Source organism: Gorilla gorilla, chromosome 5 (assembly GCF_029281585.2).
Source record: "Gorilla gorilla gorilla isolate KB3781 chromosome 5, NHGRI_mGorGor1-v2.1_pri, whole genome shotgun sequence".
Classification (NCBI taxonomy): domain Eukaryota; kingdom Metazoa; phylum Chordata; class Mammalia; order Primates; family Hominidae; genus Gorilla; species Gorilla gorilla.
This window is the reverse complement of record NC_073229.2, coordinates 84,546,445-84,571,667: the sequence shown is the minus strand read 5'-3', so window position 1 is coordinate 84,571,667 and position 25,223 is coordinate 84,546,445. Positions and strand designations below refer to the sequence as shown.

Sequence of the window (25,223 nt, the reverse complement as noted above, 5' to 3'; positions counted from 1 at the left end):
CCAACCACTGTCAAGGCTATTTTTTCCTTCCATTTTGTCTTTTACATTTTGACCCTTATGGTCAGTGCTTGCTGGACACCTCCAGATGACACAATCACCTTAGATTCCATATGCCCAAAACAGAACTCATAATTTCCTTTCTCAAGTCTTTGCTTTTTGGGTTTCCTAGTCAGAAATGTGGTTGTCATTTTTCAGTCCTCTGTCTCTGACACTTCCTATATCCAGCTAGTTACCAAGCTGCGAAATGCACTTCCCAAGTATGTCTGCACTATGCTCATTTCGCCCGCTTCTCCAGAGCTATTCTCCTAGTTCAGATCAATGTAATCTCTACTCTAGATTACCCAAGTGGGTATTAGAGATATAAATAGTTCCTTGTTTTATGGTATCCTGACCTAACTGTAGTGTTTCTCAATTCTACAAGGGACACTTAAATGTATACTTGGCACTTAAGAGATCATAATGCCTGGGACTAAAGTAATTAATGCCTTTTAGTTTGGAGAAAAAAAACTTATACATGGACGAAAGCTCTACTTTAATGATACTGAAAGTTATTTAATGAAGCATTAGGTGAGATCTCCAAAGGGATACTATATAATTTACCAATTATAATGAAGACAACATAACTATGAGTTATTTGAAGGGACAGAAAGTTTGATAAGGATTCTACTTTCATTGGAGACTGAAGAACATCAATCTTCCATTAAAAATAGAGCTACCATATATGATTCAGCAATCCACTACTGGATATATATCCAAAGGGTGTGGAATCAGTATGCTGAAGAGATATCTACACTCCCATGTTTATTACAGCATTATTCACAATAGCTAAGATATAGAATTGACCTAAGCATCTGGCAATAGATGAATGGATAAAGAAAAAGTGATATATATACACAATGGGATAGTATTCAGCCTTTAAAAAGAAGGAAGCCTTAAACAGGCAATAATTAGCTTAGCCCAGGCATTATGATCCCTTAAGTGCCAAATAAAATTTTCTGTCATTTGTTAAAACATGAATGGACCTAGAGGACATTATGTTAAGCGAAATAAGCCAGACACAGAAAGACAAATACTTCATGATCTCACTTATATGTGATGTGTAAAAAGGTTGAACTCAGAGAAGCAGAGAGTAGAATGTGGTTAACAGAGGGTGGGTGGTGGAGGGATTGGGGAGATGTTGGTCAAAGAATAAAAAATTTTATTTAGAAAGAAGAGTAGTTTCAAGAGATCTACTGTACCACATGGTGACTACAGTTAATAATAATATATAAGAGGACCTCAAAAAGTTCATGGAAAATGTGTATTATAAAAACTGTGCGTGGATTTTAAAATATTTTGAACCAAAGTAAATTCATGCTAACTTGTTATGACATGTCTGAACAGGATATAGTTTGAGGCATTAAGCATAGGACGTCAGTTTGAATACAGCATGTATCAGAGCAGCATGAATTCTGCTAAAATCAAAGCAAGAATGAACATCAAATTTATGGTGAAGCTGGGGTGGAAGAATCGTGAGATCCTTGATGCTTTATAAAAAGTTTGTGAGGACAACGCTCCAAATAAATCAGCAGTTTGAAATGGGTGACTCTTTTTGAGAAGAGATTAAACAATGTTGAAGATGAAGGCTGAAGTGGCAGATCATCCACATCAATTTGCCCTAGTTGTTCATGCCTTGATTGAAGACGGCTGGCGATTAACAGCAGAAACAATAGCCAACACCGTAGACATCTCAATTAGTTAAGTTTACACAATTCTGACTGAAAACTTAGAGTACAGCAAAGTTTCCACTTGATGTGTGCCAAAACCATTGTACCCAGATCAATTGGAGATAAGAGCAGAGCTTTCAGTGGAAATTTTAAACTGGTATGATCAAGATTCTGAAGCATTTCTTCAAAGAATTGTAACAGGAGATAAACATGGCTTTACCAGTATGATCCTGAAGATACTGCACAATTACAGCAATGGCTAGCAAGAGGTAGAAGTGGTCCAGTCAAAGCAAAACTGGACCAGTCAAGAGCAAACGTCATGGCAATTGGTTTTTGAGATGTTCAAGGCATTTTGCTTGTTGACTTTCTAGAGGGCCAAAGAATGAGACCTACTTATTAGGAAAGTGTTTTGAGAAAGTTAGCCAATGCTTTAGCAGAAAAATGCCCAGGAAACCTTCACCAGAGAGTTCTACTTCACCACGATGATGCTCCTGCTCATGCCTTTCATCGAACAAGGGTAATTTTGTGAGCATTTTGATGGGAGATCATAAGCATCCAGTTTACAGCACTGATTTGGCTCCTTCTGTCTTCCTTTTGTTTCCTAATCTTACAAAAATCTGTAAAGGGGACTCATTTTTCTTTAGTTAATAATGTAAAAAAGACCGCATTAACATGTTTACATTCCAGGACCCTCATTTTTAAAGGGATGCACTAAATGGCTGCTATGATTGCTTACAAAAGTATATTAACCTTGATAGAGCTTATGTTGAGAAATAAAGTTTATATTTTATATTTTTATCTTTTAATTCCATTTCCATGAACTTTTTGACATACCTTCATATTGTATATATAAAAATTGCTGAGAGAATAGATTTTCAGTGTTTTCACCACAAAAAATGGGAGATAATATATATCCTAATAGCTTAATTTAGCCATTCCACAATGTATACATATATCAAAAGATTATATTGTATACCATAAATATATATAATTTTTACTTGTCAATTAAAATTAATAAACATTTTAAAAGGAAAGGAGATCTAGGTCACCTTTTGTAGCCCTTCTGTCCCCAAATAAGAACATTAATCATTTTGCAATGGATGGCTACATCAAACCACCCTGCAGGTTAATTTTTGGTTGTGGCCAGAAAAGTAGGTAACTGTCTTATCAGGACAGGCTAGATAATCAACAGGAGCCTAGGAAAGAAGGAAACAGTGTGACCCCAAGAAATGATAAAACTAGTTTTGTACAGATGGAGATAGGGTTTGTATGTGAAAATTCCCAGCTGCGAAGGCTGGAGAGATTGTTGAGAGGCTGGATTATGCAGAGCCTTAGAGAATACCAATTTGAGTTTTCCCTGAAGGTGAAGGGAGAATTGTGGAGGTATTTTCAGCAAAGAAATAACAAAACCAAAATTGTGTTATAGAAAAATAACATGACAGTAGTATGAAGGATGAATAGAAGAAGGGTAACATTGGATGCACAGAGAATGGTTAGAAATTGTGGAGTTGGTCAAAGAATACAAAATTACAGTTAAGTAGGAAGAATAAGTTCAAGACATCTAATACACAGCATTGTGGCTATAGCTAATAATATACCTTCTTGAAAATTCTAAGAAAGCAGATGTTAAGTGTTCTCATCACCAAATGATAAGTATGTGAAATAATGCATATTTAATTAGCTAGATGTAACCATTCCATAATGTATACATACTTTAAAACATTATGTGGTATACATACATACAATTTTATCTGTCAGTTTAAAAAATTAAAGGAAAACCCCCCAAAACCCCACCAGACAATCTTATAAAAATGGGCAGTTTTAAAAAGACACTTCAAAAAAGAAGATATTGAAAAAAATTGTGTCAATCCAGGTGACAAAAGATGGAAAATGGAAGCGCTTTATTTTTTTCTTTTTGAGATAGAGTCTTGCTCTGTTGCCCAGGCTGGAGTGCAATGGCGAGATCTCGGCTCACTGCGACCTCTGCCTCCCAAATTCAAGCAATTCTCCTGCTTCAGCCTCTGGAGTAGCTGGGATTACAGGCACCCGCCACCACACCCAGCTAATTTTTGTATTTTTACTAGAGGCGGGGTTTCGCCATGTTGGCCAGGCTGGTCTCAAACTCCTGACCTCAGGTGATCTACCTGCCTCGGCCTCCAAAGTGCTGGGATTACAGACGTAAGCCACCGCGCCCGGCCAGAAGCGCTTATTTTTAAATGGTAAATCACTTGAAAGGAATTGCCACGTGTATTTAACTCTTTCTACTTTCTCGTATGCTACTTTCACATTTTTACTATTATAATGAAGGTGGCACTGAACATACATGACATATCTTGGATTATTTTCTTAAACCAAGTTGCTAGGAGTAGGAATACAAGGTTAATAGGTACGGATATTTTTAAAGTAATTAATACAAGTTTGTGATGTAGTCTTTGAAATAACACTTCTGTAAATATTTTAAGCACATTTTCTTTCTTTTTTCTTTGAAGAACACACTTAAAGGTAACTGAAGGCACATTCTTTCCTCTTTGACATATTCTTTTAAGTTTGATAATTATCGATCCCTTTTTCCACTATTTCTAAAAGAGGTTAAAACGATGAAATTTTGATTTGCTTGTTTGCGTTTTCATGCACCTCTCTCATTAACAAAATCAGATGTTTGGTAAATGCATTAATGCCTACACCTAGGACTATAACTATTATACAGGGGTCAAAAAAAGTTTGTTTTTTTTTTGTATTGACATTAAAAAGGTAACTGTTAGAGAAAATTAAATCAATAAAATCAGTGATATTTAGAACCTAAATAACGCATTATTATATTGGAAAGAAATTTATTAGGTCAAATTAGGGTCTACATTTAATGCTTGGCAGTATTCCTTTAGGTTAAGCGTTTTTTAGTTAATTTGATCAAGTCACTGAGTTGAAATGCAAAATGATAAACTTACATTAAACCATATAAACACCATTTCAAAAGAATCACCATGGTGAGAAAAACATGAATTATGAAAATGTCTTGTAATGAACTTGAATGTAAGAAGGAAACATTTTTTATGGCCATTCCCGTGTATGAGACAAAAAGCCATCTGACGAAACGATAGTGGAAACATTTTGGAATTGTGAAAAGCTGCTCTGGTGAAAATATCAAAAGAATGAAAATCAACCTGTTGTAGTAGAAATTTGGGATTGTCCAAATTAAGCATGAATTAAATGTGTATATTTATGCCATGCAATCAAAATGAAACTGCATATCTGTACTTACGCTCATGATTCTTCCAGCCTGGTTTACCTCACTCCCTATCTTCAGCTGAAATGTGCCCTCTTCTGTTTAAGGTTAGCCTATCTGAAGACTGAAATACTCTGCCTGTGTAGTAATAGCATTACTGTAGAGTCCAAGCCAGGCTATTTGGATCACACTGCCCCACTCTAAGAATCCTCGGACTGCTTGATATGCCTTCGTGATTCTGAGAGGTTCCCCTATTTTATTGTGTTTAGAATCTGGAGCTTCTTAGATAAGGGAATAGTGCCTGACTCAATGAAAGTCACCTCTAGGCTGGCCAGGGCCTGTGAGGTAATCTAGAATGAGTTATCTTTCCACCAGAAATCCTCAGTAATGCATGGTGCCCAGGTAATATTTGTGGCTGACCTCTGTTTAGTACTTACTATGCATCAGGCATTGCTTTTCCAACATAATGGTGCAACCAGGGAGAGCTGCATCACTGAGTACTTGATAAATGGTCAAATATTTCTAAACTGATTGGTAAACAGTGGCTAACAAGAGCCTCTTAATGGTCCACTCTACCCAAACTTTTCTACCTGTCCTAGTATTTCCCTGGGGCTCTTGGACCTGTCCACAGCCCATCAATTAAAGAGTTAAAGAGCTAGTACCTGGCCCTACAGGCCCTCCAGGACCTTGCTACAGCTTCCTAGCACCCCAGCAATGGTTGGGAGGATATCCTGGTGACAGTGTTCATTAAGAGTGTGCCAAGTACTTGGTGCTCTGGAGCCAACTGGCTGGGTTCAAATCTGAGCTTTTCACTTACGAGACTTGTGAGCTCGGGTTAGTTGATTAGTCTTTCTTTGACTCAATATTTCTCATCTCTGAAATAGGATGGTAATGTATTTATCACATGGGATATTTTTCAGACTAAATAAATTAAGACATGTAAAGCATTTAGAAGAGATCTAGCACATAATAGGCACAATATAAGTGTTGGTTATTTTTATTAGATGTACTAATGGCTAAATATTTTTACCATCACCCTTTAGTACCACACTAGATACCACTGTTGGGGAAAAGACAGGTGGTCACTGCTGATACAGTTGTGCCTCATATCTCTAGAGCTGCTGCATATTCTGAACAGCATTCCGGTAGTTTTGAGACATAGTTGTGTGGTAGTTGAGAAAGTTTATTTCTTTACTTCTTACCTTATATTTTAAATCAATTGACAGTGTTTAACAATCATGAAATTTCAAACAAAAATCCAGATTTCTAGCAATGTTTTGAAAATTTGTAAAACTGGCAACACGAGGGCCACGTTCTAATATGGCAACAATTGTCTGGACTCCTGTGTTGGCTCCTTCCTGGGAAGGGGTATCAACTACTGTGTTCGCCCTCCAGCCCGTTGTGTTTTTTTGTAATCTGTCTGGTATTTGAGTTTGCTCTCCTTGAACTAGGCTAACCTAAGCATATCTCTTTCTTTACAACATGGAGGCCCTTAACTGCCACAGCAACACTTTATTGCCTCTACTAGATTGTAATATTCTTTGTGAATCATGTTTTATGTTTTGTTTATTTTTATGTCTTTTGATTTTGCCTTATCCATAGTAGGTTACATCTTCACTCTTGGGACTAATGAAGTTTAAACTGGTGGTGATGTGAATTAAGATGGGTTTTGCTTTTATACAGAAAAGAGTTATAAAAATACAATTGAAAAAGAATATATAATTGAAGAAGTTGAACAAGTTTTATGAGTTACACAGATCACATTATATAATAAAAACAGAATTCCATTTAAGTCAATTATCAAGCTGTGGTGATGTAGGAAGCACCTCAAATAAAATACTTAGATTTGAATTCCTATTCTTCCTCAGATATGACCTTGAACAAATTACCTAACCCCTGTGGGTTATTTCTGCTTTGGAAAAAATGTAGGCAATAATAAATATTCCCTGTATGTTGTGGGTATTAGATGAAATATAAAATATTGTCTGGATATGGCAATGCTTTTAAAATGTTAATATTTTTATAGGTATTATTTTAAAGACTTAATTTTTTTGTTGTTGAGACAGAGTCTCACTCTGTTGCCCAGGCTGGAGTGCAGTGGTGCGATCTTGGCTCACTGTAACCTCCACCTCCTGGGTTTAAGCATTCTTATGCCTCAGCCTCCCAAGTAGCTGGGACTACAGACACCAAATTAGCCACCAAATCTGGCTAATTTTTTGTATTTTTTGTAGAGATGGAGTTTTGCCATGTTGCCCAGGCTGGTCTTGAACTCCTGGCTTCAAGTGATCCACCCACCTCAGCCTCCCAAAGTTCTGGGATTACAGGCGTGAGCCACCCCACCTGGCTGGATATTATTTAAAAGACTTTAGGCAAATTAAATTTAACAGAGTTTAATTGGGCAAAGAATGATTTGGGAATTGGGCCTCCCTGAGAACCAAAATAGGTTCAGAGCGACTCTGGAGCTGCCACATTGTTGGATAACATTTATGGACAGAACAAGAAAAGTGATGTACAGAAGACAATAATGAGTCACAGAAACAGCTGAATTAGTTACAGCTGGGAGTTTCCCTTATTTGAACATGGTTTGAACAGTTGGCTGCCTGTGATTGGCAGGCATCTGAAATTCTAATTGGTACAGGAGTAGGTTATAGTCTGTTTATAAAGTTCTAGGCCAAACTTAAGATATGTAAGGAGGTAGCTTTATGTAAACAATTCCTCCCTTTGGGTCAACCTCTTAAGATTGAGAGGTTGACTGAAACCTTAGGCATTGACGTCACTCTCACACCATTGTAAATGGACTTATTTGGTCTCAAATTCCACTGGGAAATAGCAGTACAGTGGATTTTGTAAGGTGGGAATATGGAAACAGAATGAGAGAAAAATAACCTGATTGTTTACTTTAGGTTAATTTTTTGTAAGGGTTAGAGCAGAGGGGACTTCTTTATTATGCTGGTATCTCCTGTTTTCAGAAGAAAAAAAAACTGTACTGTTTTGGAATCTATCTTCTTCCTTAAAGTTTCACTGTGATTATGTTGTATTAGCATGAGTGATTTTGTTTTGATTTGGTCTGTTCTGTTGGGGCCTAAAGCAAGAGTTCAGTCCAGAACAATGGTCTTCCATAATTTTGTTTAACAATTCTCTTCTTTTGGTCAGGTTCTCGCCTAGATGAGAGTGTGACCAAAACTTAGGACTTTGGTGCTACTTCCTATTACCATTATTTTGGGTTTTCTGTCTTAGCACATTATTGATAGGTTATAGTGTCTTCACGATCAGGCATTTCTTTGAGATTTTGTCATTCCAGTCAAAGAGACCATCTGACATTCTACACATGGCTGTCTGCAAACATTTAAAACTTTGGAGAGAATATAGCATACCAGATAGAATACTATTGTGACTGTCAGAATGATAATGATAATGACTACTATAGTGACTGGCAGGAGCATACCAAGAATTTGGAGTATGCTCCTTAGCCAAGGTTCCTATTAGTTCCTATTAATCAACTAAAGTTAAATAGATCAAAGAATAAGCCAGATGAAAAGTCTACATGTTTTAATTAAGCAGCCTGTTCATTAATCTCTTGTAACTGAATCTCTACAAAACCCAGTGTATTTATTCATGTACAATAAGAAGTGTAAGCCACTGCACAGATTTCTCCCTGTTCAGCCTGTAGGTAATCTAGAGCAATTTTATTATCTAGCACAACTTTAGCAAGAGAATTTAAAGAAGTCTGCTGCACAGCCACAGGTTTTGCAGTAAAATCTGCTATAGAGACTACTGTAAAGGATACATTTCTAATCATTACCTCATTTACTCCAAGCCATAGAAAAAGGGAACTAACAAATGATGCCCATCTAGAAAGGTGAAGGCCTCCTGGCAGTGTTTTATTTAACCTAGGATGTACGTTAAGAGAAGTGGACTGATGTTCTGTTTCTGACTGATTATGGAGTAACAAAGGTGTCATTAAAATTCCTAGCCTACACTGGCCCTTCATCTTGCATCCATCAAGAGATAAGTTTGCTCATGTATAAGGTTGTCTGTGAAATCTAACGCAAATAAAAATATACTCCACACACATAGGCCCCTTTTCCCACTGTGTTGTTCCAAGAGGCATAAGCAAGGCAAAAGTTAAGAAAGGTTAAGAATCTTATGATGGGAGAGAAGTCTTGTTCCATGATCTTGGGAAAGCTTTCTATGTCTAGGATGCCATCTGCTTCAAGGGAGAAAGTTCTCTGGTTAGCTTTACCTTAAGGTCTCTAACAAGTGTTTGGTTTCAAGAGGCTGGATGGGCCAGACTCAAGGTTCAAGGTCCCAATATTTTACTGCAGTGTGAGTGGCAAGGGAAGTCTTTCTCTGATGGTGTTTCCAGAAGGCCCAGTCTCTAAGTTTTAGACCCTGAAGGGTTTGACTGTACCCGGTCAGTGGATCATAAAAAGCTCTTTTTACCTAATGAAAATACACTTTGGCACAATGCATTGCAGCCCGCATTGTAGCATTTAGTCATATAAGAATTTAGGTGCAGAAGATACATAAGGTTCTATTATTAGAGGCCTTACAGTGACTATTTCATAAACGGTCAACTCATGTTTTGATTGGAAGAGGAACTGATTGTCATCAGTCTGCAGTACCTTTGACCAAGACAATTCAGTCCATTCAGTTAGACTTGCCTAATGCTATTATAGCTGTAACACCTTATGTTTTACAACTTGTCCAGTGAAACAAGTACGTTTATTGTTGGAGATTTCTCTAGGAATGTTCCATGAGAGAAACACATTTCTTGATAACCGTTAAGCTATTTTAGCTATTGTTATTGCATTAGCCTTCTTGCATGAGAAAGCTTGTATATAACTAGAAAACATGCATTACAAATGACAATTGAATAGAAGCCATCTGTAAATGTTCAAATGGCCCATCAAGTAGCAAAAATGTACCTGAAGTTTTTTTTGTCTTCCTAGGATTATGGATTTGACAAAACAAAATAAACCACTTTGGCAACTTAGAATAGTCATGACACCAGTATATTTTTAAAAATATAATTTGGATGCAATCTCAGCTCACTTCAACCTCTGCCTCCTGGGTTCAAGTGATTCTCCTGCCTCAGCCTCCCGAGTAGCTGGGATTACAGGTGTTCACCACCATGCCGGAATAATGTTTGCATTTTTAGTAGAGATGGGGGTCTCACTATATTGGCCAGGCTGGACTCGAACTCCTGAGCTCGAGTGATCCACCTACCTCGGCATCCCAAAGTGCTGAGATTACAGGCGAAAGCCACCAAGCCTGGCTGAGTGTAGAGCTTTCAATGATGGAAGTTTTAATTACTTGAGAAGGACCAGGCGGCTCTCAAGACTCTCCATGAGTCTACACTCGACAATGAATTCATATTATCTTAAATACAAATTTCATTTCTTCAATTTAGGTGCATAGCACTGCTTATCAAATGGGTTATTGTAGGCAATTTGACTTGAACCATGAACCTCATTCAAATCGCATATTTTAACAACATCAGTACTGGCTGATCTAGCATGGAAATCTGCCAAAGTATTTCCTTGGTATTCAATTAGTTCTTGTGCTACTTAAGTTGGCAATTTTATAAACTGGTCAACTTCTTCATTAGAGTTTTTAGTATTCCTATCCCGTCCAAATGTATATCATTCTAGAGTTATCAGAAACCTGTGTTCAAGAGTGTTTATGAGCATTCTTTCAAACCTTTCCATGAACCTCCTTGAGGACACAACATTTTAGGATTTTACTTGATTGTAATGAGCTTTCAGAAAGTTCATCAGAATTAATAAACTGTGAATAAGACTTAAAATGGTTATGGTTAAAGATGCAATTGACAAGGAAATTTGGCTCTTTCTGTATCCTATAATAATTTAACATAAATAAACATAATTATTGCTGATAACATATACTAAGACATATCAGAATATTAGGAGTCACATATAATTTTGAAATACATATTCATAATATATTCATAAAATATAACTCAGAGAATGTTAAGTACCATTTATTTTATGATGCTTTCCATTTTATTTAACATATCAAATAAGCCTATTTATTGTCTCTTTTTTGGATGCTTCAGGGACCTTTTGGAACATCCTAAAGTTAGTTTGAAGGAAAAAAGAGTTAATTTTAGAATTTGAAATTTGATTTTAGGAAGCCTATCAAATATGCCAAAGGTTTTAAACACTATGAAAATAGAATCACAGATTACAGCAAAATAATAGTAATTAATTTAGCCTAACTGATAATTAAAAGGTTTTCAAAAGCAAAAATCCTTACTCGTTGATGAAGAGGAGATTCAGTTTTCCAAATAATCAAAAGACATAATAAAGACAGCACAAAACAAAATCTGTCTCTCCTCTATTTTTCTTTGCATTTTACTCAAAAGGTGGAAGAAAATCTTTCACTCTTATTAATACTACAACAAATTCTTATTCAAAGGAGAAACCAGAATTTTACTTTTTTTCCCTGTGAACTCTGCAGAGAAATATGAATTTTACTTTTGTGTTAGTATATAATCAATACTACTGCTAATTTTAAGAAAACCTTATAAACAAATACATTCACCTTCAATCAGCTTTTGAACACACAAGATTTCCATAATCCTTTTTATAGCCTCTTACATTTTTTTCTATTTTCCCCCAACCTTGAATATCCATTTAATTTTATTTATATAATTTTTTCATTTTGAAAGAACCTTTAAATAACCTCTAAACTAGACAAAATTATTTTTTCTCAACAAACATTTTAATTTTCTCATCAAAAACAATCTTGCTTTTCTTGTACACTTTACATATAGAATTATTTATTTTATTGTATTTATTTTTTTTAAGACAGAGTCTCATTGTGTCACCCAGGCTGAAGTGCAGTGGCGCAATCTTGGCTCACTGCAACCTCCACCTCCCAGGTTCAAGCCATTCTCCTGCCTCAGTCTCCCTACTAGCTGTGGTTACAGGTGTGTGCCACAATGCCTGGCTAATTTTTGCATTTTTAGTAGAGACGGGGTTTCACTGTGTTGGCAAGGCTGGTCTCCAACTCCTGACCTCAATTGATCCTCCCAGCTCGGCCTCCCAAAGTCCTAGGATTACAGGCATGAGACATCGTGGCCAGCCAAATTATTTACTTTAGTAGTTATAATTACATATATTAACTTAAATTTTAACTCTTAGTAATTCTAACTTCCAGTGTAAAACCTAGGAAGTAAATGATTTTGAAGTGTTTTATATCAGTATCTGCAGATAAAAACCATTTCATAATTGTGTAGAAAGATGTTTCCTCAATTATTTTTAATAGATCTAAATATATTTACATTTTCAATATCATATAAAAATAAGATGCTAAGGCATAAATTTATGTTAATAATTAATACTTCAATATTTTAACTTCTTAGAAATGACTCAGATATTTAATGAGTATTTATTTCTGAATTTATTCTTATTTTTTATTTTTATTTTTTGAGATAGATCTTGCTTTGTCACCCAGATTGGAGTACAGTGGCATGATCTTGGCTCACTGCAATTTTTGCCTCCCATGCTCAAGTCATTCTCCCACGTCAGCCTCCCGAGTAGCTGGGACTACAGGCACACACCACCGTGCCTAGCTAATTTTTATATGTTTTGTAGAGTTGCATCTCACCGTGTTGCCTAGGCTGGTCTCAAATTCCTGGGCTCAAGTGATGCTCCCACCTCAGTCTCCCAAAGTGCTTGGATTATAGGAATGAGCCATTGCTCCTTTCCCTATTTCTGAGTTTAACGCGGCTTTAAGATTTTAAGTTTCTGAAAATAATTTTGAAAAAATAACATAGGTATTCTCCGTAATGTCCTGAGTGGCACCTAGGATGGCTAGGAAGGCCAGGGCCCATCTGGGTCCCTAATTTACACACCAGGTGTAGAGTCAAGGACTGAGGACAGAGCTATGAAAAGGATGTCTGGAGGATCCAACCCCTTTCAGCATGGCCAGCAGGCAAAGCTGGAGGAGGAAGGGCAGGGCCATAGTGGGCTTGGCTGTGCCCTGCTGCTGGTGGCCCAGGTACAGTGGACATACACGGATCCAGGCCTCACCATGACCACCTCTCCAGGCCTCAGAAATCAAAGGCTCAAAATCAAAGACATAAGCTCACAGTAAGATGTGTGAAAGGCTTCAGGGGAACCCAGTAGCCAGCCTTTTCAGTGTCAGCTTACAGACAATCAAGCACGTATCAAAATTTGACAGAAGCAGCAATTTTATGACCCTAAAACATATAGCAAAAATAGCATAAACCTTTCTGACCAGTAGGCCCAGAAAAAAAAAGTCTGAATTATATTTAGTATTGACAATTCTGAAGACATTCCTATTTTATTTTGCCAACAATGTAAAAACTTGCTTCATTTGACAAATATTATATAAGATCAGAAAGAAATATCTGATACACATAACACTTATAGACATATAGACAGACATAGACAAGGGCAGAAGTTAAAATTTTCAGAAAAAATTTTCATTTACTAGTTTCCAAATAGTTTTTCTTTCCCCCAATTCAGACTATCAATATTCCAATTACCTGTTTCATTGTTCTAAGCAATTGTTAGCTAGAAAACCCTAAAATGTCACTTCTAAAAGGATGACTTTTAGGTAAAACAAGGTAGAAATTTTATCTCTCAAATGCATACAGCTGAGACTTTAGACCTAAATATTGTACCATCTTTTGCTCAAATCAAGGAGGGAGGATGTGGATAAATGCCCAGTTAAGACAGGATGGATAGGAAAAGGTACTTTAGAGGAGACTTGTTACATAAATGTAAGTCAATGATAAGAGTCTCTAGTAACTTAGTCTTTCCTCTCTTCCTGCTGCACAGAGGCAGACACCCTTAAAAATGGAGGTTTCCTTTATAGATGTAAATTTCCTTTACAAGTATGTTTCAAAATAGCCAGCTAAATGCCAGAAAGGTGAATTTGGAGACCAATTTAGTTCAATAGGCAGTCTTTTTAAGTTAGCCACTATTTTTTAGCTAAAATTACTGAGTTCAGGTTGGAGCCCATTAATTAATAAGGCCAGGAAATAATTCTCTATGTGTGGACTCAGCATGGATAGCTCTGAAAAAGAAAAAAGCCTACTTTACTTGAGGGCCTACCTTTCATGAACACTTTATATAATTCTCTTTTTATCTTTGGGGCAGGATAGTAACTAAGCCAAAAGATTAGCAGATTCAATTTTTCTTATCAATTAGTTGCTTAAGCTTTTTGTTTGCCTTTTGAAAGGCTTTTAAAAGAGGCAATAGAAATATTAACATTTTTAAGAAGGTTCTGCACATCAATAGGTGTCCCTGGATATGCCTAATTTGGGAGCCTTCATTTTTAAATGCAGTTCTTAAAGTGTGGTGTTGGTGTTGTTTATTTGGAACATTCCACTATAATTTTAAATTATCTTTATAAGATTTTGCCATTTTTGTAAGTATTTGCAGCTTGTGGGACCTAATAATTATACATGTAGAGGTATGGGATAGACAAAAGTGGAGCACTCAGTTCATCAGAAATTAAGGATTCCATTTTTATATTGAAAATTGGTTTTGGCTCTCACATCTTGATCAACTAAGCCGAAGATTTTTCCCTACCTCATGCATTAGAAAAAGAAACAAAAGGGATAGAACACAAAATCCTGGTGAATTTCTGAAAGCCAGAGTTCACACCTTCTGCAGTATTGCCATTTACTGCCAGTTTGTCTAACCAGTCAGCCATCTAAGAATTCTAACTGGATATAATCCAATTAGTTATTGAGTCTAACCCAGTCCAGTGTCTGTCATGACTTCTGAACCCAGTTAAGATAAAAAATGTGCCCATACAAATTCAGATAGTCAAAACACAAACGCATGGATCTCCATAATCTGAGAGACAACTTACCCATGATCCCCAGTTGATTCAAGAGAGCAACAGATACAATGGAGCTGGTGTACCTTGCTTAATCACTCAGTGCTCCTGGGGGTTGCTGGAAGCTCTACTTCAAATCCCACTTCTGAGGCCATCTGTTAAAAGAAAACCTGTAGAAAAATTAAATTTTAAACTCAGTTAAAGAACAATTCAAGAGTCAGGCAGCCCTCAGAACAAGAATATGTTCAGAGCGACTCTTAGGCTGTCACATGGTCAGATGACATTTATGGACAGGAAAAGAAAAGTGATGTACAGAAGATTTCCATCTTGGTAAAGAAGATGGGAATGAGATACAGAAACAGTGTTTGAACATGTTTTGAACAATTGGCCACCTGTGATTGGCTGAAACACTGTGATTGGTAGAAGAGTAGTTTCTAGTCTGCTTAGAAATTTGTAAGTCAAACTTAAAATATATAAGGAGGTAGCCCTAGGCTCAATTTAATTTGACAGTATGATTTTATTTATATTAGTGTTTACAGTTGAGAATGCCTAGGCCCTAGAAGGACTTGCTACTTTGTGGAAAGGTCAGAATTACAACCCAAACCTCAGTCATCTGGGCTAGTAAGTTTTTTACTGAAGCATCATTCACATTGCACCTAAGTGTAATTAAAAGATCAAGGATTAAGGAGAATAAAAATACTCGAATGGAGGTGGGATAAATGAAGGATCCAATAAATTTGTTTTATTATAGCTATATTTATGTGCTGATCACCCTAGTATGTAAAAGAAAACCAAAGGACTGAATGAAATGTATTCTTCATTTGAAACCCCTACTCCCTTTTTTGAGCATTTTTATGGAGTAAAAGGTATGTACTGTGCCTTAGTTTTTGGACTTTTTTTTTTTTTTTTTTGATACCGAGTCTCACTCTTCTCTCACTCTTCTTGCCCAGGCTAGAATGCAATGGTGCCATCTCGGCTCACTGCAACCTCTGCCTCTTGGGTTCAAGCAATTCTCCTGCCTCAGCCTCCCAAATAGCTGGGATTACAGGCACGTGCAACCACGCCTGGCTAATTTTTGTATTTTTAGTAGAGATGGGGTTTCACCATGTTGACCAGGCTGGTCTCGATCTTCTGACCTTGTGATCCACCCACCTTGCCCTCTCAAAGTGCTGGGATTACAGGTGTGAGCCACCGCGCCTGGTCAGTTTTTGGGCTCTTATTGGTGAAATTCTCAGTTAGTAACTAGGTAAATTTTTTTTTTCTTAAGAAACTTTCTCTTTTGATCGGGTTTATATGAGGGAAGGTGAATGTTTTTAAAATGACCTTTCTTTTGTCTTGGATCTCTGGCTTTTAGGAAGCAGCATGGCATGTTGAAAAACAAGGTATTTTTAGAAACTGCATCTTTCATTCACTCTTGTGGCCTGGGGCAAGTTATTCTGAGTCTCATTTTTCTTATTTGTAAGATGGTGAGATTTTATTAACTTAAGGGGTACCATGAGAAAACATGCTTTACAATGTGCTTAATTTTAACACATTGTTATTTAATTGTTTATTCAGTTGCAGGTTAGAGTTTGAAACTGAAAGAGATGTTAAAGTTTATCTCACCCAATTCCTTCCATTTATATATGAAAATATTATATATGAGCAAAGGGTCAAGCTAAGACAAATTTAGTCTGCTCATATTGCATTGATAATTATATACCTGGCTAAGTATTTCATTTTCTAAACAATACTTCTTTAAAAGACTATATAAATAAATAAATAAATAAAAATAAATATATACATATGCATTTAACAAAAATGAAATTATAGACTATGCATTTCTAGCAAAACAATTTTAGACATGGTGAACATGTACAATAAAGCTTTATATTTCTGCCAGATTCTATCAGAAGTGTGTTGGGAAAATTTATGCAAGTATTGAAATTAAATCCTAAATTACTCACAAAATTAATTATTATATATTAAATATCATATTATCCAAATATAAGGTTATTTGGAGTGAAAAAGACCACAATTTTCTAATAAGTGAAACTTTAAAATTACAGAAAAGCCTTTGTTCTAGGAACTATAACTTTGTATAACAATGCATCATAATTACATATAAGCAAGCAAAAAATTAAAATATTTCTTTTTCTATTTTAGCCTTGGGAGAATGAATTGGTTTTATAGATGAAGTGATACAGCTGCTCCCCAGCAGCTACTCAACATATATTTATATAACTTGCCCACAGATGTGAAACCTCTCGGAGCCTGCTTTTCAAAAAGATACTAAGCTCAAAGTGTTTACAACATACTTTTTGACCCTGACCCTGTCACTTTCCTCTCTCCTCAAACCACTATGAGGGGTTTGTAAAAAACCTTAAAAATACCAGTGTCAGCTTTTTCAAAATTTTTCATATTTTTTTTCAGTGACAGCTTTTGTGTCTTGGGACTGCAGGGGTGACTCTGTGCACTGTTAGTGCTGAGATTCCTGAGCTCCCCAGCACCAGCCTGTGCCTCACTGCCCAGCTCCCTGCTGGGCATATCCTGTCTTGTCAAAGATTATAACTAGATTGTGAAAGTTAGGTTATTTTGTTTTGAATGCATTTCCTTAGATTTTCTTAAGCTGTAAAATGGTTTGGATATGATGTTTGTTTTACACATATAAAATACAGTCACAAAATAGCACTTTATGAATTCAAGTACTGTTTTGAAGTGAAGTAAATATTGATGCAATTATTAATTGCATTATTAATTTTTTCCTTTTTCATAAGGAAAAAGAGAGCAGAGAATACAATTCTTCAGATGCTTATGCCTTCAGACAAAAAGGTTAGAAATCCTAAAAAAAGAAATCATAAAAAGTAAACTTTTTAGTTAAAATAGGTTTTGCAAAATTATTTAGGAATAAATAATATAAAATTCCCAAAGTAAAAAATAAACATAGAAATCTTGAGTAATTAGACAAGATTTTAATTTACTTAATGATATTTTCTGTATCACATATAAAAGGAGATAGAGAATATCTGGCCTATCAGCACAACGTTGGGCTTTTAAATTGTGAGTTATTCAGGTGAGTGTGGAAGTGACAAAATTTTCATCATTATAAAAGTCTTCTATGCTCATTAAAAAATTGAGCTATTCAAATATACTCTTTCGACATCCAAATATCATTGTTTGAATAATCTGTTATTTGGCTTTTTGTTTATTAATTATCAACAGGACTCAACAAGAGATGAAGGCAATGAGACTGAAGCCAACAGCATGAACACATTAAGAAGGACAAGGAAGAAAGTCACTAAACCACATGTTTGTTCAACTGAAGTGGGAGAAACGGATATGTCCAATTCAAATGGTATCTAACTACTCTGAGCCCTCAAAAATGGTGTGGTCAGTGGCAATCTCCATTTGGTCTTTCTTTTCATAAAACATCTTCATTTCTTTTTTGGGAAAAGCAAAAGGACAAATAAAAGTTATTCCTACATAAGTGTCATAAAAGATGGCAAATATAAGCTTACAACGTAAATATATAAAAACAACCAATCAAAATATTTACAATGTAAAGAGGGTTAGAATCAGGATGACAGTAGCAGAAAAAAAAAAAGAACAAACAGAGGAATGTATGAGTAGGAAGAGAGACAGTTTTCTGCTCTGAAAATGAATACAAAAATCATTACAGAGGATTTGAGGGGCCATAAGAAAGGTATGGAAGGTGTTTTCATAACACATTTTGGAACTCCAACTAGATTTCAACAGATGTGAGACACTGCTAAAACTAGAAGTTAATTTGGGCAACAGGCTCAATCCTAGGAATCATTGTGTCCTAAGGCAGGACAGTAGGAATTCCCAGCATATGGTTACAATAAAAAGCAGTCAGATTTTAGTAGATTTTATTATTTATTTATTTATTTATTTTTAATTTATTTATTTATGTTTTTGAGACAGAGTCTCACTCTGTCACCCAGGCTGGAGTGCAGTGGCATGATCTTGGCTCACTGCAATCTCTGCCTCCTGGGCTCAAGTGATCCTCCTGCCTCAGCCTCCTGAGTAGCTGGGTTTACAGGGCATGCCACCATGCCACGCTAATTTTTTATATTTCTAGTAGAGATGGGGTTTCACCATGTTAGCCGGTCTGGTCTCAAAATCCTGACCTCAAATGATCCACCTGCCTCAGCCTCCCAAAGTGCTGGGATTACAGGCTACAGACATGAGCCACCTCACCTGGCCTGTTTTTAAATTCTCTATAAACAATGCACTTTCTTGGCCAGTGACTAGGGTAGACCCACTCCCATTGCCCCTCATTTAATATGTCACTGCTAGAAATATACTATTTTCTCAAGTATTCCTCTCCATATTATATTAAGAGACAGCTGAAAACAGTGGAAACATATTTTAACATTTTTCCTTATTACTACAGAGAGGATCAGAAACCAAATGGTGTGCCACAAATTAGGGAACACAAGCAAACCTGTCATGGGACCTGGCTCTGCTGAGTCTCATCTGTCATATGATGACAAGGACTCTCAGGATGAGACAACAGTGATAAAACCTTTGCCCCCCAGAACAACAACCAATGTTCCTGGAGGTGAATTTAACCCAAACTCTGGTAAGGATTTACTGGTAAGGATTCTGGAACAAACTGGTATGTGGTTCTAGCCACTAACCCTAAGTTTGTATTTGAATTAGAGAGAATGTAATGTTGGTTGAGGAATACTAGCCTGGGAGTCAGAACACTTACAAAGATTTTTATACCTATCTTTTATAAAATACTTTGTAGTTTTCTTTACCCTTTAGGCTGTTCATCTGGAAAATAGAGGGGTTGCAATGGAAGATGTCTTGCCTTTTCTAAAAGTAAAATCCTATTATTCTAAGTTTCTGGCTTATTAATAGTGATGTAACTATTTTGGTACATGAGTGTATTGGTTAAAACTCACTTGAATTGAAATGCTGGAAATTAGTTACAAAAGCAAATCTAAAAGCCAGGCACAGTGGCTTACACCTGTAATCCCAGCACTTTGGGAGACTGAGGAGGGGAGATCAGTTGAGGCCTGGAATTTGAGAGCAGCCTGGGCAACATAGGCAGACCCCATTTCTACACAATAAAAAAATTAGCTGGTGTGGTGGCAGATGCCTGTGGTCCTAGCTACTTAGGGGAATGAGGTGGGAGGATCACCTGAGCCCAGGAGGTTGAGGTGAGTTGTGATTGTGCTACTGCATTCCAGCCAGGGTAACAAGAGAGAGACCCTACCCCCCTACCCCACTCTGAAAAAAGGAAATCTATAATGACAGGGTTAAACATACAAGATTTGGAAAGATGAGAATATACCAGAGTGGGACGTTAGAGGGATAGTGTCTACCACATTACCCTCATTTCTGACACCAATTACAAGTTTTGGAATCCCCCAAGTTAACCTTAGTTTTGGTAATTTGCTGGGAGGACTTACTGAACTCACTGAAAGCTGTTATATTCAAGGTTATGGTTTATTACACTAAAAGGATACAGATTAAAAATCAGCCATGGGCAGTCCAGGCAAGTTCTAAGCACAGAATGTTCACTTGTCCTTTCTTAGTGGAGTCATGGACAGACAGCACTATTCTCTTGGCAATAACGTGAGGAATATTGCCAACCAAGGAAGCTCACTTGAGTCTTGGTGTCCAGAGTCTTTACTGGGGGTTCACGGTTAACTGGGCATTTGGCTGACCTCACTCTCCAGCTGCTTTGGGGATCAAGCAGTTACTGCATGACTTGAAGTCACCACTATAAATAACATTGTTAGAGTTTCTGGCGTGGCCTAGAACCCCTTGGTAAACAAACACACTCTTGTCAGGCAAGACATTCTAAATGCTTGGAGATTATCTCCCAGGGACCAAGGGCAAAGACCAGAGCTCTCTTTGGGCAAGGCTAAATCCTTTAGTACACACAGGGCCTAAGGAAGAGCTAGAGCCTGGAAAGTAAACACAAACTTATTATCTTTTTAAAAATACAAGTGTACTATCTCACAGTTTTGTATGTTAGAAGTCTAGGTTGGCTCATCTGGTTTCCTTGTTTCAGGTTTTCCAAGGCTGAAGTCAAGGTATTGCCATCTGGTTTCTTATCTAGAGACTCCAGGCAACAGTACATTTACAAGTTCATTCAGATTGTTGAGAGAATCCAGTTCTTTGTGACTGTAGAAGTGAGGTTCTTGTGTCCTGGCTGGCTGTCAGCTGGGGTGGCCCTTATCTCCCAGAATCCTCTCTGTGGTTTTATATCTCAGAGATAGCAATGCCTCAAATCCTTCTCATATTTAGAGCTTTTCTGAATTCCCCTTCCCTTTTCTGCCTTCAGCTGGAGAAAGCCATCTAACTTCAAGGGCTTAGATGGGTAATCCAAGATAATATCCCTATTTTAAGGTCCATAACCTTAATTACATTTGCAAAGTCCCTTTTGCCATGCAATTTAACATATTCACATATTCCAGAGATTAGGTATGGCAGGAATTTTCGAGGGGTTATTCTGCCTACTGATACCGAAAGGAGGCAGGGAAATACTGCATAGAAGAGGGCAGTTCCCTGGCAAAGGCCCCACCCTCAAGCCTGGAAACCCATGGCTCTGAATAGGAACAGACATTTCTGTTTTTGTTCCAAAATGTTGCCTTTTCCAAGACCACTCTGGCCCACCATGTCCCTATCCTATGCCCATATAAACCCCAAGCTCCACTGACAGAGCAGGAGAACAGAATGGCAGAGAGGGAAGGAGCATCTGAAGGTGGGGAGGAGTTCAGCTGGGGACGGTCGGAGAGGAGATCCGTCGCGGGACAGCCGAACTCCAGGGGAAAGTCATACTCCCATTCCATCTCATTTCCTGCTCCCCAACCACCCCACTGAGAGCCACCTCCATCACTCAATAAAATCCCCACATTCACCATCCTTCTAGTCCATGTGACCTGATTCTTCCCGGACTCCGGACAAAGAGCCAGGTACCTAGAGAATAGGGTGTAAAAGGCCGTTACCCGGACTCTCCACTGAGCTGGTTAACACTTAGCCGTCCGTGGATGGCAAAACTAAAAGAGCATGGTAACACCCCTAAACACTGCTGTAGGGCCGCAACCCGAAAGCGCTCACCTTGGCTCACCTGCACGTTCCCCCTCCCATAAGTGGTTTGAGTGCAGTGGCCGAGTAAATGAGTCATGCCCCTGTTGCATGCTCCGCGAGGAGGTCAGGGAACTCTCCCATCTCACTACCACACCGTCTCTCATAACTGAATTTCTCTCTACTTTGGCTTTATGAATTTCTCCAAAGTGAAGAGCATGAGCACTAACAACCTCTGAACATCAGGCGGCTGTTGATACAAATACCCACAGGGGCCAGACAGTTAATACAAAAGATGGGCTGGTGTAAGAACATAGGGAGTGGTTCTGGTCATGAGAAAACTGGAGCAGAGAGCAACAGACTATGGCCCAAAGGCTAAATTCAGCTTGCTGGTCAGTTTTTCTAAGTAATGTTTACAAATTGTTTATAGCTGCTTTTGTGCTAAAATGACATTGTGCTAAATGGGTAGCTGCAACGAATACCATGTGGCCTACACGGCTGCAAATATTTACTATCTGGTCCTTTACAGAAAATGCTTGCCACCCCGTGAAGCAGAGGTTGCCTGCCCATCTAGACTACCTCAGAGTTCCAACCAGTTGTTGCTATGGAGAAATACCTACCCAGGGTTACCAGATCTAGTTTCAAAATAAATTTGAACTCAAGATTTTTACATAAAATTTTCTAATAGTGAAGTGCTGTCCACTATTTCAAAAAAGTTTCTAAACACTGGGAAGACTAATCAGATAACATCTGCTGGCCACATTGGCTCCTCCACAGTTTGTGGTCATTGTTTTATATATTCTAATTTCAGCTACAAAAGAGAGATGGATTTACCGTTTCTTTGTCTTAAGCCAGAAATCTGGAGAAAGATCTTGTATCATGAGCTCTCTTTGCACTGTCAATTGTGACTTACAGCATGGGTACCGTTACTAACTCAACTTCTTTAGCTCAGAAGCTCCCTTTTTGGCCCAGAGTGTATTAAGTTCTCTATAGGCCTTCAGTACTAAAAATTTAAACCACAAACCAATACATATACATAATTTAAAAATAAACTCCCAAAATAAGTGTAAGGAATTTTGATATGGTATTTCTTCTTTGGAATAACTTCTCTAAGTTTTTCCAAAACTAATACTTGTTTTTTTCAAAGAAAAGCCTCCTTTCCCTCCCACTTTTTATTGTATTGCTTTTTTTCCCTGCTTTGTACCTGGTTATTCTGCCACCTGGGCTTTCCAACAATGTCTGCGCTAATATGATGTGGCCAGAAGGTAGCACCAACAGGGTGGCTCCCACCATAGCCACAATGATGAAAGATGGCTGGACCTTGAAAGAGCATGGTACATTATGCTAGGTGTGCAATAAGCTGAATGTATTCCAGAGTTTTCTCTGAAGTGCACTTTTCCCTTTCTTTGAATTGGTATTTCTGAAAGCCCAAACATCTCTTCAATTTCCCTTTTATAAGTGACCATGGCTTGTTCTCTATATATAACTGATATATGTCCTCATTGTCACTGAACACAGACAAAATTTCTCCAAGGCCTCCTAGTTGCTATAGAGCTTTAAGGGTTTTTTTTGTTTTTTTTTTAATATTTTCTTATTTTTTCCCTAAACATTCACAGCACTAAAACATCTTCTATAAAAACACATTGATTTAATTTATTAATCCTCTGAGGGAATAGAAAAGAAGAAAATCTCCTAGGAACCACACTGTAGGAAAAACAAATGAGCTCCTGAACTGGCAATTATCTGCCTGCTATTCAACATGTGCAACTGGGAAAGGCTGACCAAAAGGTTTAATTGTAAATAACAAGTATGATTTATTGAAGAAAAGAAATTCAGACAATGATGCAGCAAGATCAGTTGATGCCTTGAAAATGAAATGGGATTGGATAGGGTTCTCATATTTGGTGAAAGAATTGAACTTTTAAATGAAAAATTGATGCTTAGGATATGTACTAAAATATATGATGACAACTTTTACTTATTAATTAGACAAAGTCAAATCACACAGGATGTATTCATTCATTCACTCACTCACTTATTTAAAAAATATTTGTTGAGTGACTATGAGATGCCTATACTGCTACAAGTACCAAGAAAACAGCAGCAGGTAAAACTAAGCCTTGGCTCTCAAGGAGCTGATAGGCATTGGAGAATGACAGGAACATGTGAGTATACAGTGTGGCAGGTGCCAATAAGGACACTGAAGAAAATAGAAACAGAATGATACACTGTTATGTGTTGAATGGTGTTCCTCCAAAATTGTTAAAATGAAATCCTAACCTTCAGTACCTGATAGTGTGGCTGAATTTGGAGATACGTTCTTTAAAGAGGTAATTAATGTTAACTTAGGTCAGTAGGGTGGCCCCTAATCCATTATGATTCATGTCCTCATAAGAAGAAGAGTTTAGGTCATAGACATGCACAGAGAAAAGAACATGTGAAGGTGCTGGAAGAAGATGGCTGTCTAGAAGCCAAGGGGAGAGAGAGTTTAGAAGAAACAATCCTGCTGACACCTTTGGTCTCGGACCTCTAGCCTTCAGAACTATGAGAAAATAAATTTCTGTGTAAGCCGCCTGTCTGGGGCATTTGTCATAGTAGCTTTAGCAAACTAATACACATACCCTACTCACTGTCCAGTCACAGGGCAACTTGGAGACTTCAAAATTAATCAAGGGTTAGAGCTGTCCATGTTGTGATCAAGTTTCATACAATTAATACTTCAGGTGATTGTGGTTTTTTTTTTTCCAGCCCTTTCACTGTGTGAATTTATCCCACCCTTGTATTTGATGGCATGTTTATTATCTATACTTGCCCCACATCATAATATAAAGTTCTATGAGGGTAGGGCTCTTTCTGGCTGATTCCTAGGTACACGTTCAGTATGAATAGTATGTGATGATGAAAAATATCTATGTTGAGTGAATGAAAATTATTATTATTATTTATTTATTTATTTTTTTGAGATGGAGTCTCACTCTGTCACCCAGGGTGGAGTACAATGGCACCATCTCAGCTCACTGCAACTTCCACCTCCCAGGCTCAAGAGATTCTCCTGCCTCAGCCTCCTGAGTAGCTGAGATTACAGGTGAATGCCACCATGCCTGGCTAGTTTTTTAAAAAACATTTTGTAGAGACGGGGTTTCACCATGTAGGTCAGGCTGGTCTTGAACTCCTGACCTCGTGATCCACCCGCCTCGGCCTCCCAAAGTGATGAGATTACAGGCTTGAGCCACTGCACCCAGCCAAATATTATTCTTTTAAAATAATATGTATCCATTGTAGAAAGTTCAGGAGACACAGATAAAGCAAAAAACTAGTAAGACTACCTGTTATCCTATTACTAGTGAACCAAAAAAATTACCCTTTCTCCTTTTATAGGAGATGTCTTCTTTATAGCCTATGTA

At 37.4% G+C, this 25,223-nt stretch overlaps 1 protein-coding gene across 2 annotated transcripts in view; it reads left to right on the top strand.

Annotated features, from left to right (window-relative positions):
• The window catches only part of LGSN (lengsin, lens protein with glutamine synthetase domain), a 43,970-nt gene that overhangs the window by 6,910 nt on the left and 11,837 nt on the right, over positions 1-25,223 (top strand). For both annotated transcript variants that reach the window (XM_019028953.3, XM_004044249.4), the window contains exon 2: positions 17,974-18,106. In XM_019028953.3, the coding sequence (XP_018884498.1) occupies positions 17,974-18,106 (133 nt within the window). The remainder of the gene's footprint in view (positions 1-17,973; positions 18,107-25,223) is intronic.